We start from the raw sequence: 13,823 nt of genomic DNA, 5'->3' as shown, positions 1-13,823 counted from the left end.
GATAAATAAATAAATAGTTCATTGAAAATAAGAAACATAAAAACCAGCCAACCAAATGAACAAATAAAACCACACAGAAAAGAAAGCCAGGCTACCTACAAAGGAGAAACTATTTGACTGTTGTCTGATTTCACATCAGCAACAAGGGAAGGAAGAACCACTCCAGTATTCCAGTTGCTTAAAGAAAACAGTCCCCATAGCATTCTATTTTCAGTGAAAACATTATTTAACAATGAAAATAAAAAGAAAACATTTGTACCAAACCAGAGCTATGTGTTAGTTACCTTTCTATTGCTGTGACAAACATCACTGGCAAGCACTTTATAGAAGGAAGGTTTTATTTTGGACTTACAGTTCGAGAGGATTAGAGTCTATGATGGCAGCAGCTCAAAGTCATGACTGCAGGAGCAGCTGAGAGCTCATATCCCCAGCCAAGAGGAAGGCAAAGAGCATACTGGTGATAGGCTTTTCAAACCTCAAGCCAACTCCCAAGGCCACACCTCCTCAACAAGGCCACACCTCCTCCAACAAGGACACACCTACTCCACAAAGACCGCACCTCCTCCAACAAGGCCACACCTCCTCCAACAAGGACACTCCTTTCCAGACAGTTTTCACCATCTGGGAACCAAGTATTTAAATACCTAAGACTATTGGGTGACATCTAATTCAAAGCACCACAAATGGTTCCCTCCAAGGAAGCCCAAAAGAATATATTTTAGGCAGAATGGAAGTGATGAAAAATGGAAATCCAAAGATTAAAAAAAAAAATGAAGATCAGAAGAATTGTTTTACAGTGTAATGTTATGGGTTCTTTTATTTTAAAAGATGGAGTCTATTTCACCATTGAGTAGGGGGGAAAAGTCAGTGTTGGCTCAATTTCTCCTATTTTGTTTTTCAAAATGTTGGTCTTAAAAAAGAGATTTCTGATATTTTTAATTACATGTTTACATGTGTGTGCCTGTGTATGAGTATGAGCATGTGAGTGCAGGTGGCAAGGAGGCAGAAGCTGGAGTTGCAGGTATTGTTGCAGGTATTGTGTGAGGTTGGGTTCTGAGAATCAAATTGGGTTTCTAACCCTGCTGCCTCTCCAGCCCCATCTCCTGACCTTTCCTATGAGCATGTGCATTTCTACTTGACTTCCTCTTTTATGAGCCAGATGGATCAGGGCCCCACAATGACTTATGATATCTCCACAACATGGTTGCCTAAATAAGACCCACATACCCAACATGGAGAGGAAAATTTTTATATGGCTCTGCCCTTAGATCAAGAGCTATGTAGCTGCTGAAAGAGAATCCATTTTCTTCAGGGATGCACTCCATGATAGACTGACTATTCAATCCCGAGGGGCCAGTCCTAAACATATATACATATAAATGGACTAATGCTGATGTGTGTGTGTGTCCAAAGCATGAAACTTCCAAAAAAATAGTTAAAAATAAGGGAATAATAATATAATTCCTTTAACAAAACAAATAAATATAGCCTTGCAAGGTAATATATATATATATATATATATATATATATATATATATATATATATATGCTCTCTATGTGAGTTACATGTGTGTGAAGCAAATAACTTAAGGTTGAAAAAACTCTAGCATGACATAGAAATTGGCAAGATAAAAATCAGTTTGAGTTTGACCAGAAGTACTTCAATTTAGAAACTGAATAAAACCCAGGCTGTCATGTGGATTCAATTTGATGCCTCTGAGTCTTTGTGTTCTCAAATATGTAGGCCTGGGGTCAGTGTTTGTAAAATTTCCTTCAGGCCTCAGATGAGTTAAACCATATCCTTCTGATGTGAGTTTCAAGTCCCAGCTTGTTATACTTACGCCTCCGACCAACTGACTAAATTAGATTGCAAGAACAGCTCGCATCTGCAGAAAACACCTAGACTTACCAGCTGACTGTGAAGGATATTCCAAAAGCTGTGGACAAAGAGATACATAGGACCAGCTGTGGGAGAGGGGCCAGAGCATCCATGCCTTGGAAAGAGCATCACCTTCAAGGTTCCTCCATGTGTTCAACTATCCAGGAGTTTCCCATCCCAGCTTTGCATAGGCATGGTTGAAACATGGATAACCATATAAAACATGACTGGACAAGAGGGTGCGTTCTAGAGTGCCTAGCCTGTAGAGCAGTTTAGCAAGTCTGTCAGCCTGATTCTGCTGCATTCCTGGAGAGTACAGAATAGGACCCTTTCTTTGGTTTGGGTATTATGTCAAACAGGATGGGTAAGTTTCTTTATGTCCAGTGTCTCCAAGATAGAAAGGGAGTGGGGGTTCACTTCTATGACCAGCTTCAGGGAAGAGACATTCTAGTTATGTGGCTTATCTTAAGGATGAAAGGGGAGCTAAGAACCATAAATTGTGTGTGTGTGTGTGTATGTGTGTGTGTGTGTGTGTATTGTGTGTGTGTGTGTGTGATAATTTCACCTCTATGCTTTGACTTTGGTCTCTGCTCAGTTTTTGCACAAACCAGTGCCGTGGGGCAGAAGGGAGCCTAATGTGCTATCTCTAAACCTAAGAGTCAAGCATATTTTCTCTCATTATCTTAGATCTCTGCATTGCCATGGTAGCAAGTCCAGGCTAGCCTGCTGGAGGATGAAAAACCCCCTAGAGGGTCTGACTGGCCCTGACAGCATGCTCATGCCAGAGCTTAGCGGAGACCAGCTCACATTGGTCTAGACCAGAGAAGCCAACTGTGCCTGCCCACAATCTCATAGACAATGACATGTGGCTATGATTCCTAGCCACTAAGTCGTGAGGTACATTGTTAGTCAGTTAGGAGCACAAACAGTTGGCAACATCTAACAAGGACATAAATCAATAATGTTCTGCAGGTTAGAAAAAGAGAGAGAGAAAGCTAGGGCAGAATAAGCAGAAATGAAGTGTTCTAGGGTGTAAAACAAAGGCTTGTGTTTTTTCCTAGTGCAATGGGAAATAAGCTTTAGAGCTGATGTAGTTGATCTCCGAATTTACTGGGACCCCGTTTTCCTTCCTATTAAACTTAACATGAGCTATCACCATTATGCTTAGAAAAGGCTGCTGTGTCTCCAGAGGTTGCAACTCTGTTCCAGGAAGAAAGCAAGTGAGAATGATGTGTTTGCCGCATGTTGAATTGGTTTATTAGTCAGGGTTCTCTAAAGGAACCGAACAGATAGACTACATATGTAGGTTTATTAGAATGTCTTAGAGGATGTAGTTGGGGTGGTCCAACACTTGCTCCCTCACACTGGAGAGACGGAGATTCCAGGAGTTTCTCAGCCCATGAAGCTGGGTGTCTCAGCAGTTCCAGTCAGCTGTTGAAAGCCTAGAGGACTACTGGTCTTCAGTCTGCATCTGATGCCCAGAGAAGCTGTTTCTAAAGTTGGTGAAGGACCGAATGCTACAGTAATGGGATCCGTGGACTTGCTGGTGAAAGTGAGGGCAAGCAGGCAAAAGTTTCCGGGCCACCACCCCAGAAATGCCATTTAGAGTGAGTCTTCCCCTTGCAAATAATCTGTTCAAAACGACCCTTGCAGGAGTGGCTAGCAGCTTGGGTTTTAGTAGATTCCAAATCGAGTCAAGCTGACAGCCAAATTAGTCATCACAAGTAAAGGGAAACAAACTCAACTGGGAAGGAAAGACATTCCTGTTTGTGTTTCTCTGGGCTGAACTCCGCTGCGTGCTCACTCCAGTGTGGAGCTGGACAAGCTGAGCCCCTCCCCCTTTCTTCCTACCCTTCCCTCCTGGTGAATCGCTTTCCCTGAAGGAGTTAGGATTCTGTTACCAAGCAAGTCTAGGAATGGATAGAGAGAAGACAACTAGAACCTTTTGCTCTCTGCTTCAGAAAAAGTATCTCAGTTAAGAGAATCGCTCAAAGGAAAAACAACCAATGTACTCAGGGTAAAGACTGAGAGGGTTTACTGAGTAGAGGGTGAGGTGCTGAAGTACTTCTCTCAGACAGCTCCACAGCTGACTTGCTGTGATCCTCTTTCCCTTCCCCTTCAAATCAAGAAGGGAATGATCCTCTTTCCCTTCCCCTTCAAATCAAGACACTAGAGTGAATGTCCTACGAGCCTTTTGGGAATCTGTAGAGACTAAGATGTGAATGAACCTTTGTGATTGGCTCCCTATGGGCACCACTCAGTTAGGCCTCACAACAAAACTATGTATAGCTAAGATAATTCTTACTTTGCCACAGGGAAGTGAGGGGAGGTGTGGTGTGTGTGTGTGTGTGTGTGTGTGTGTGTGTGTGTGTGGCTGTGGGGTGGGGAAGGAGTGGCAGGAGGTGGAATGAGTATTGGCTTTAGGGAGTGAGTAGAAATCAGGCAGGTCTCAGACCCATATCTAGAAAATGCTAGGATCACTAGGGTCTTTAGGTCTCTAAGGCTGGTAGCTTCCTCCTGTGGCTCAACCTTTCAACACACATGGGCTCATTCATTTTATGGTATTCAAGCAAGTCAATGTCTTCTGAAGTGGCTGGGTGCCCTGTGTAGTAGAACCTCCTGAGAAGTTTATTAACAATGCAAATTCTTGGATGCCTTGCATAAGAGCAAGGAGCTTAAGTAGGCATTCCAGGTCCCAGACCCAGGCATCTTGCACTTGAAAAACTGCAGAGTCCCAAATTTAAACGGACAGTTTTTGTTCCATTCTAACACAGCTTATTTTCAGACCTGTAGTTCATGGAAATTTCCTCCTAATATCAGAAAGATATAATTGAAAAATAGTCTGTTTCTCCTTCCTGTTCCTCAGTTTCCTAGTGAACACACTTAGTTCCATGGAAAATGTCCTGGACTCGGAAGTGTGTCACAGAAAAAAATCCTCGTGTTGATCAGTTCAGGCGTCATAAGGCAAAGCATTGGGTTAGATTCACGGTTAACAACATGCAAAGGGGATGGGCAAAGTAAATGGCATTGACTAAATATTTACTAGGTCCCAGACACTGCTCCAGACACATTATGTCACCAAGGCAGCCTGGACTTGTGATTCAGTCCCATTTATAAGTGGGATGGGTGCTTTTAATATTTGCTACCCAATAAAGATAATCAGAGAAAAAACTCCCATGAGATTAATTATTCATGCATAGAATAAAAACCTCTTGAGATCTTATGCAAGGCACAGACTAGATTAGAAAAAGAAAAGTAGAGGGGGAGGGCCATCTTGGCATGTGGTTGTAACCCCAGCCCTGGGGGAGGGGAAGCGGGGGCCGGGGGGGGGGGTAAGGCAGGAGGATTCCAAGTTTCAGTCTAGCCTGGTTGGCATAGGGGGATCCTGTCTTTAAAAACCAAGGGCTGGGGGCGGAGCGATAGGTAAATAGTTAAGAGACTGCTGCTCTTGCACAGGAAGTGGTCCCGTTCTAGTATCCTTGTCAAGGTAGCTCACAACCACCTGTAACTCCAGTCCCAAGTGATTGGACGCCCTCTTCTGGACTCCACAAGCACTACATGCACATGATGCACATATGAGCAGGGACACTATCTTCAAAAAAAAAAAAAAAGAGCTGGGGATATAGCTTATTAGTAGAGTACTTGCCTGGGAAGTGCAAGGCTTTGGGGTGGGGGTGAGACGGGGGCAGGCACTGGAGATTCCAGGCGTGACAGCCTCTTTAAATCTCTCAGAAAGACTGCATTGGTTAAATTTAGTCTCTGTAGCCTCAGTGCACTTGGGCCAGGGTAGCCAGGAACTCATTGTTCTGGAGTCCCAGAGAGCAGGCCTGTTCAGGTTCTGGCAGGTTGAGGACTTGCTCAAGCATGTCCTAGCTGGAGCCAAGAAGCAGTCTCAGACCCCAGCTCTAACCCCCACGGTTTGCTTTCATAGCAAGATCAAATTCCTGGAGAATAGCTGTAGAGCAATTTTCCAACAGATACTAGAGGCCGGCTGAGTCCTACTACCGAGCTTTATTTAATTCTGAGTTCAAATCACACAGAAAATAACATTTTCTCCTTAAAAGGTTCTGCGGAAAAATGCTGTTGGTGCCATGCGGCCGCCTCCGTGACTGTTTGTGTCTGAAGAAAGGACTAGTCTGACAGGAAGAATTACAAATCTGGAGCTCATTTTGGCGTCCCAGAGGGAAGGTGGGTGGAGCGTCTCACAGTAAATTAGGAATTCAGAATGAAAGCCGAGCTGAGTTTATTTGGGTTTTTAGTGACACCTCGAAATTATTACACAGGCGTGTCGGAGACAGCTCAAAGTACCTATGACTGCTCCCGCTTCACCCCGGGGCGGGATGCTCGGTAGGGCAATCCCCCCTCCTTCGAAAGCCGTGGGCCTCTCCGCTTCCACGAGGGGTTAGGAAAGGTGGGAGGGAAGGAGGGCGGTGGGGACCCCTAGTCTGTGTCTGTTTAACGTGTTGAGAAACAGAGGCCACTCGGGGGTGTGTCTGAGCTCCGCCTCGGGATTCCGAATCTGGGCTCCGACTTTGGGAGTGGAATTTGGGGAGGAGACGACAAGGTCTGGGGCGGACGTGGAGTGCAGGAAGAAATCCGGTTGTCTTTGCGGGGAGGCTGGAAGTCGTGGGTCTAGGGAAGGGAAGTTGAACCGCGGACGGTATTGAGGGTCCGAGTGGCGAGAGTTGGGCTTTGCCGGTGCAGGACTGTGCAGGGGGAAGTCAGGGTGGGGTTGGAGTAGAAGAAAAGAGCGTGCAACGGTCACTCACAGTCTTTCCCTGAGCAACTCCCACGGGCACACCCTGCGCTTAGTCGGGACTGCGGGCTCCCTCGGGCGCGCAGACGGGACCCTGCCCCCACCCGGTGGAGCGCGAGCTACCGGGCTGTGGCTGGAGAAGAGGCGCCCAGCGGTGAGGGGCGTGGCCAGAGGTCCAGCAGTGAGGGGGCGTGGTTAGAGGCAGAAGCCTACGGCCGCTCATTGGCAGCCCAGGGGCCCCGCGGGCGGGGCTCTCGGCTGGGTCCCTCTAGGGCGCTCGCGGGCGGCGGGGGAGGCGGGGTCGGCGGGAGCCGGGCAGCCAATGGGCGTGCGCCCCTCGAGCAGTTACAAAGGGCCGGAGCGAGGCCGCGGCGGCGGCGGGGAGGTGGGGCGAGGAGAGAGGCGAGGCTTGCTGAGGAGAAGCAGCCGCCGGGGCCGGGCCGGGCCACAAACAGTGGCGGCGGGACCATGGAGGCGGCGGCCGCTGCTCCACGTCGCCGGCAGCTTCTCATCGTGTTGGTGGCGGCGGCGACGCTGCTCCCAGGGGCGAAGGGTGAGTGGCGGGCGGGTGGCTGCGGGGCGCGCGGGCCGGGCCCGGCCTCTGGCTCGCTCCAGCTCTTTCTCAAACATGGCGCGGGGCCGGGGGCGCAGGTGGCGGCGCCCGGCCGGCCGGGCTTTCCTGACCCGGCAGGCGCCACGCGAGCCGGGGCGGGGAGGAGAGGCGGGGCGGGGGCGGTGTCGAGCGCGGGTGGCCGAGCACGGAGCGGCGGCCGGCCCTCTTGGGCTCTTGGGGGCAGCGCTGGCGAGCCTGCCGGGGTCGGGGGCTGCCCTCAGGGGTGCGAGGCCGGCCCGGCCCGTGGCCCCCTGATTCCACTGCCTAAGTGCGCCCCGGCCTGAGGCTGTTGGGGCGTGGACGGGCACCGGCGTGCAGGCGCTTCGGGGCTCGGCGCGTGGAGGGCTCCCCGGAGGGTCGAAAGGGGCGCCGCGGGCAGAGACTCCGGGTGGGCCACACTGCCATTGAGTGTCGACGCCCGCCTAGGGCGACTTTTCTTCAGCCAGGGGCTTTGTGTGAGAAGCAGGCGCGAAGATGCGCGGAATGTTCTCCCTTCGTGAGTCTGGGAAGAGTTCAGAGTCCAGTAACCAGAAGGTTGCAGAGCGTCTTGCTAGTAGAAACTTGAACGTTTGCTCAGTCTGCAGATTTGGGAACGTTTGAATGGGGATGATTCTGTAGAATTGATCAAATGCTTCCTTTTCTCGAAAGGATCGTGGCTTTGGGTGTAACGTTTCCTTAAGCAGTAGTTTTAAAATCAGACCTCTGTGTAGCTGGGTTTTGAAGGGAAATGTTGTGTGGTTTTTCAAAATATTAAAGCCGGTCGTGATACTGGTGGTCACCCCTGAAGGGAAGATTGAAAAACTTTGTCAGGAACGGATTAAAATAGGAGAAAGCAAAATAATGAGGGTCAGCATTAGCAACTAAAATACGATGAAAATACATTTCTGTTGCTGAGATTGGATAGCAACATTTTCAAAAGCAAAACAACCCCAAACAAAAGTCTCTCCAGACTGTGGATGCCAACTATTATTAAACTTAATAGTTACTGTTTATTGCGAGTTGATTATAATGCAGATGTAAAAGGCACAGGATCGGAACCCTCGGGGCTACTAGGATTTGTCCTGTATATTGACAGGAAAACTGAGGTGCAGGAGATTAAGTTCTTAGTAAGTGCAGAAATTAGGATTTGTATTTAGGCCTTTCAGGGTTAAAAATCGGTGCACCTGCTACACCAAAGTAGCGCAGCTCATTTAAAGAACAACTGTTTGATACTTATAACTTAGCCATCAGTTTCTCAGTTTACTTAAACATTCTCTTCACATAGGTCTACATTAGAAGATACAGTGGGTTTTTGACATTAACTTAGGAAGGAAATAACAGTGGACAAAGTTGGAGAATTGTTATAATTATGTATCAACTATAAGTGACCATATCTCTACAGTTATTTGGATAAAGTAATTAATTCATTTTTACCTAAAACAAAGCAGGACGTATTGACGTGGATACTGAGAAGGTTGGTCCATGTCCTGGATGACTTTATAGCCTACTTAGGCAATAGTGTAATACAAAACTAGCCTAGATGCTTTTATTACTCAAAACCTAGACTTCATAAACTTTCCCTATTTGTCACCCTCTTTTCTCAAAAGATTATATGTGGCCTTGAATCACATACAAAATGTAGAAAGTAGGTATATAAATCAAATGTACTGATAATAGATCATCAATAAAATTATTTTAAAACAATTTATTAGCCGGGCAGTGGTGGCACATGCTTTTAATCCCAGCACTTGGGAGGCAGAGGCAGGTGGATTTCTGAGTTCGAGGCCAGCCTGATCTACAGAGTGAGTTCCAGGACAGCCATGGCTACACAGAGAAACCCTGTCTCGAAAAACCAAAACAATTTATTAGTACATACAGTTTTACCATTTATTAAAGATGAAAGCACATTTTCATAGTAATGAGATGGGGTATTTATTTTTACTTAAAGAATTAAATTATCCAGTGCCAGCGACTCCACATAATTACATATGTTTAGGTCCATTTCAGAAACTGTTGGAAATTCTTTCTTAATCACAATATGAAATTTAGTTAATAATTTTTAAAATGAAATTTAAGTCAACAACTTAAAGAGCAGTTTTTAAAGTTAGACATTCTAACACAATACAATAGATCAAGGATATACCACTTTGATATACATGAGGAATCAAAGTCTTTTCTGTAGTTAACTATGTTTCTGGAAGAATAGAAAACTTTGTATATTCAATAAAAACATTAAAACTCATAAAATAGTAGTCTGGACTGTGTTAGCACTGAGTAGCATGGCAGCGTGTGTGTTTAGAACCAAGGCTGTAGTGAAGTTGCATCTTACTACACAAGCATGCATTGCCAGAAACACCTCAGATTCATTACTCATTTGATTTTGAATTAATTTTGGGGTGTTATACATTCAGAAGTCCTTTACTGTTGCCAGATTCTTGTATGACCCAGCACCTCTCTATGGAATTAGGACTCAGTTTAAGAAGCTATGGCCTGCCGGGCACCTTGGCTCATGCCTTTAATCTCAGCACTCAGCAGATTCTGATCTACATAGTAAGTTCTAGGACATCCAGAACTACATAATATAGAGGCCTTATCTCAACCCTACCCCCAACCCCCCAAAAAGAAGAAGCTAGAACTAGATAAGTTCACCTTGTCTCATTGAGTTTGGTTGATGTTTCAGTGTAGCCTTTTATATACATTCTGAAGAAGTGCACATCTTTTCTTTTTAATTTAGCTTCTCTTAAAACTTAAAGTTTCTCTTTACTATCTGAATATTATTTATATTTCTTGGCTAGCTTCTGTTTTCTCCAATATAGATTTTTATAGGGAAATTGGTTCCTTATCTCTAGACAAGTATAAAATATTACTTATTTATATTTGTATCACGTGTTAGAATGCTGTTTGCTGCCTGCAATTTCAGGACTTTTTTGGAAAAAATGTCTAACATCCTCTTTCCTTGTCTCCTGCTGAGCAACTACCAGCTCAGTGCTGCCAGTTAACCCCTCAGTCTACATAGTTTTCTGTAGTGTTCTGTCATGGAGGATTTTGTATAAACAGATGCCAAACTATGATGGATTGTCCAGTGAGGTATGAAGGTTTCCTTATGTGAGGCTAAGAATTAGGATTGTTCCGCTAGAAGGATGTCTCAGGACTGCAAACTCTGAGTTCTGGTGATAGCTGCTTTCCCACTAGTCCTGCTGCTTTCTCACTAGTTCCTGACTGTTTGGTCTTTGCTGCATGCTTCATTTTATCTCTTATGGGAATTTGAGGTCAGAACTTCTCAGACCTGACATTCTAGATAGCCTTCATTTGGCTCTCTTTGAACTCCATCTCTTGGAGGTGCATAGCATTAAAAGTTTATGTTATCCATTGTTACCATTCTGCATTGTTAACTAACTGTATTTGAGTATATATTGTGTATTCAGGGATGAATTATGCTTTTATGTCCTCAGAACCTACATATATATTTTTTTTTTTTTGAGAAAGTTGCATGATGTGGCAAACAAAACAGTTATTTATTTTGTGATACTTGCTTTGTATAATTCATGAGACTTTAGAAATTAGATGAGAAAAGTATATGTATTTAAATTTGAAGTTGCAAATTCATTTCATTTTAACAATGAATAGGACTTGTGTATAACCACTACCCTCTAGGCTGCTTATGTTTTGATAGTTTAGATACTTTCTGATTGGCTAGTGCCCTTGTAGTGCCTGTTGTTAAGTGTTTTTAATAATCACCTTTTGTGAAGAAGCATATTAGTGTTTTGATGGGAAGTGGTAGTACAGGCTGGGGTCACTGAAGAGAGCTTCATGGATTCATTCTGACTAAATGATTTTGAAGGGTCTCTAGAATTTAGATAGTGAGAGGATGATGATTCTATGATTTTTAAAGTTCTTGTCTTTATGTTCCCAACAACCTCATGGCAAGCCAAATGATTCTTTACTTTCGTCTATATTGTGTGTTCGGATTATTAACTTGTATTATCTTTCCCCCAGTTCTAAGAACCCTGTAATGTGTGCCTAGAAATGAGACAGAATGGTAATGTAAGTAGGTGAAGTCAAGGAGAATAACATAATGGGGTGCTCTGGAGCACTGCCCTCCTCAGTGGTGAAGGTCATACGTGTGTCATCATTTCAGTTTACCATAGAGAATCCTGAGAGTAATTGAACTTCTCAGGGCTCCACTGCACCAAACTGAGAAAGGAAGGAACTTAGATTTCCTAATTTCAGATCTCTCTGTCATGTACTGTACTTTAAAAGTAAAGGTCTTGAAGATGAAGGAGGAACTGAATTAGTGGTGATTTCCTTAAGTGAAGTTGGTCTTGATGAACAGAATGTAAGAAAAGTGAGTTTTGCAGGAAGGAGGGGGGGTGACCAGAGATACATCCCCAGGGAAAAGTCACTTTTGAGAAATTTGTTCATTAAACGACTTGGTATTTAGTACTTACTGATTGAGAGAAGTGGGCTGACAGTAGTTTTGGATTTATCTTGATTAGCTCTAGTTGGATTAGATATAACTATGGCGGTGCAGTGAACATGTTTCAAACTGTAGCAAATTGTGAGTCCTTTGCTGCTCTTTTCTTGTCGTGGCTTACATAATGCAATGTTTTCTGAACAGATGGACTGTGGTTTAATATCATGTGATTGGGACACATTCTTACTTCCTGCTTCTGGAATTAATGGCAGATACTTGCATGTTTATCAGGGATGTTTTTGCTTTCCCTCATAAAACTGGCTCTAGGAAATGTTTGGAGTATTGTCAAGTGTATAGTAAGCTTGACCTGTCCTAACTGCAGTATTTAGGGCAACATTGAAGGCCCCCCCCACCCATTTTTTGAGAAAGAGTCTTATGTAGCCAAGTTAGCTTCAAATTTAGTTAAGAATGACCTTGAACTTCTGATCATACTGCTTCTACTTCCCTGAGTGCTGGGATAACAAGCCTGTACTGCACAGATTGATATATTTAGTTACTTATTTTTTGGGCAGTGTTTAGGATTGAATCCAGAGTTAAGCAATTGCTTGGCCCACTGAACCACATTCCTAGCACTGAATGCCTCTCTGAACTTTTTCATAGTAACACATCTGAACACCTTCCATAAGAATTAAAATCTGTTTTGCTGAAGTAGGTCCATTTTTTAACTGGTAGGCTAGCCTTCAGTTCAGACACTATAGGTTGCTCTAGTGTCTACTTCATTATGAATTTGTAATTGGTTGACTTATCAACTTTTTGTTTTTCCTTACATCCTTTTTTAAAATACCAATTAAGTTGATGATATGAGCCCAACTTTATTGACCTGATATGGTCTTTTATAAAACTGCTCCCCCATTTGGCAACCTGAAAGCAAGACATGCAAAATTAATTTCTAGCTTAAATACCAATAACTTGCAGACTATACAGATAGGCTGCATTAACATTCACTAGTAGAATATATTACAAGAGTGTGCCAGGCACTTACTTACCTTGTCTCATTTAACCTAGTAGCCAACTTTGGATGTTAGTTAGATAGTAGCACACAAAAGGAACAAATTCTTGTTTGCACACTGATTAATTACAAAAGAGACTATAGTGCTGCAAATCAAACCCAGGACCTGAACTTGCTGGGCAAGTCTTCTATCCTGAGCTACATCCTTGAGTCCACAGGATGACTCCATTTGTTCCAGGTCTGGAAAAACTAGTGCTCAGAAGATAACTGGATTTTGGCAACATGGATCCATTTCAGTGCTCGTTAATATTGACCAAAGATACTAAGGTTTTGTGTTTGACCCTCCAGTAATAAAGGCTTTTATAACAGTAAGATCCTACTTCAGTTAAAACAGCTATAGATTAACAATAGTCTACTACTGAGACTAAAATGTTACCATTAACCCCTTCTGTCTGGGAAGACAGGAGTTTGCTTAGATTGATACCTAGTTTGTTTATGAGGATGTACAAATGAGGAGCTTCTGGTTTCCATTTGACAGTCAAGGAAAGTCATATTGTTAATGAATGACGAAGCTTGCATTTGAAGTGCCTATATATTGTGCTACTTTTATATTCAGTGAGTATATTGTTAGAATTACTTTAGCAGCAAATCCTTTCATGAAAATACGAATCAAACTTTTTGTTTTTTATTTTTCTACTTTAAAAGATATTTATTTGTATCAGTATGAGTGTAAATTGTGTGCTTGTGTATAGACCAGAGATCAGAAGGGTTCATCGGGTGACCTTCTCTACCACTCTCTTGCTATTCCTTTGAGGCAGAATCTTTTCCTGAACCTGGGACTCATATTTTCTCAACTAGGCAGGATGCCAGTAAACTCCAGCAATTCCCCTTTCCCTGTTTTTCTTCTTTGTACCAAGCTACCCTAACTACTGAGTCATCTCTTCATACTCCTCCCCCCGCCACCATCCCCCCACACACAACACACCTTTTAGAAATAGTTTTGAGACTTGGTCTTGCTATAGAGCCTATGCTGGCTACTGTATAGTCCTAGGCTTTCTTGGGGCTTGAGGCCATCTTTCTGCCTTAGTTATTTGTGTGCTAGGATTACAGGCATGTACCACCATGCCTTGCTGCTTCAGCTTGTCTTAATTGCAGTTTGGTTCTGCAATTAAA

The 13,823-nt window shown here is 43.9% G+C and overlaps 1 protein-coding gene across 2 annotated transcripts in view; it reads left to right on the top strand.

Moving 5' to 3' along the window:
• The first annotated feature begins 6,929 nt into the window (after positions 1-6,929).
• Tgfbr1 (transforming growth factor beta receptor 1) overlaps positions 6,930-13,823 on the top strand; it is a 55,535-nt gene continuing 48,641 nt past the window's right edge. Inside the window, exon 1 of one of the 2 annotated variants that reach the window (XM_034502329.1) lies at positions 6,930-7,188. In XM_034502329.1, the coding sequence (XP_034358220.1) occupies positions 7,104-7,188 (85 nt within the window). In that variant the 5' untranslated portion in view covers positions 6,930-7,103. The remainder of the gene's footprint in view (positions 7,189-13,823) is intronic. The other variant, XM_034502327.3, reaches the window with a different exon arrangement.

This window comes from Arvicanthis niloticus, chromosome 5 (genome assembly GCF_011762505.2).
Source record: "Arvicanthis niloticus isolate mArvNil1 chromosome 5, mArvNil1.pat.X, whole genome shotgun sequence".
Lineage (NCBI taxonomy): Eukaryota > Metazoa > Chordata > Mammalia > Rodentia > Muridae > Arvicanthis > Arvicanthis niloticus.
The sequence above is the reverse complement of the archived record's forward strand: the minus strand, read 5'-3'. Positions and strand labels throughout refer to the sequence as shown.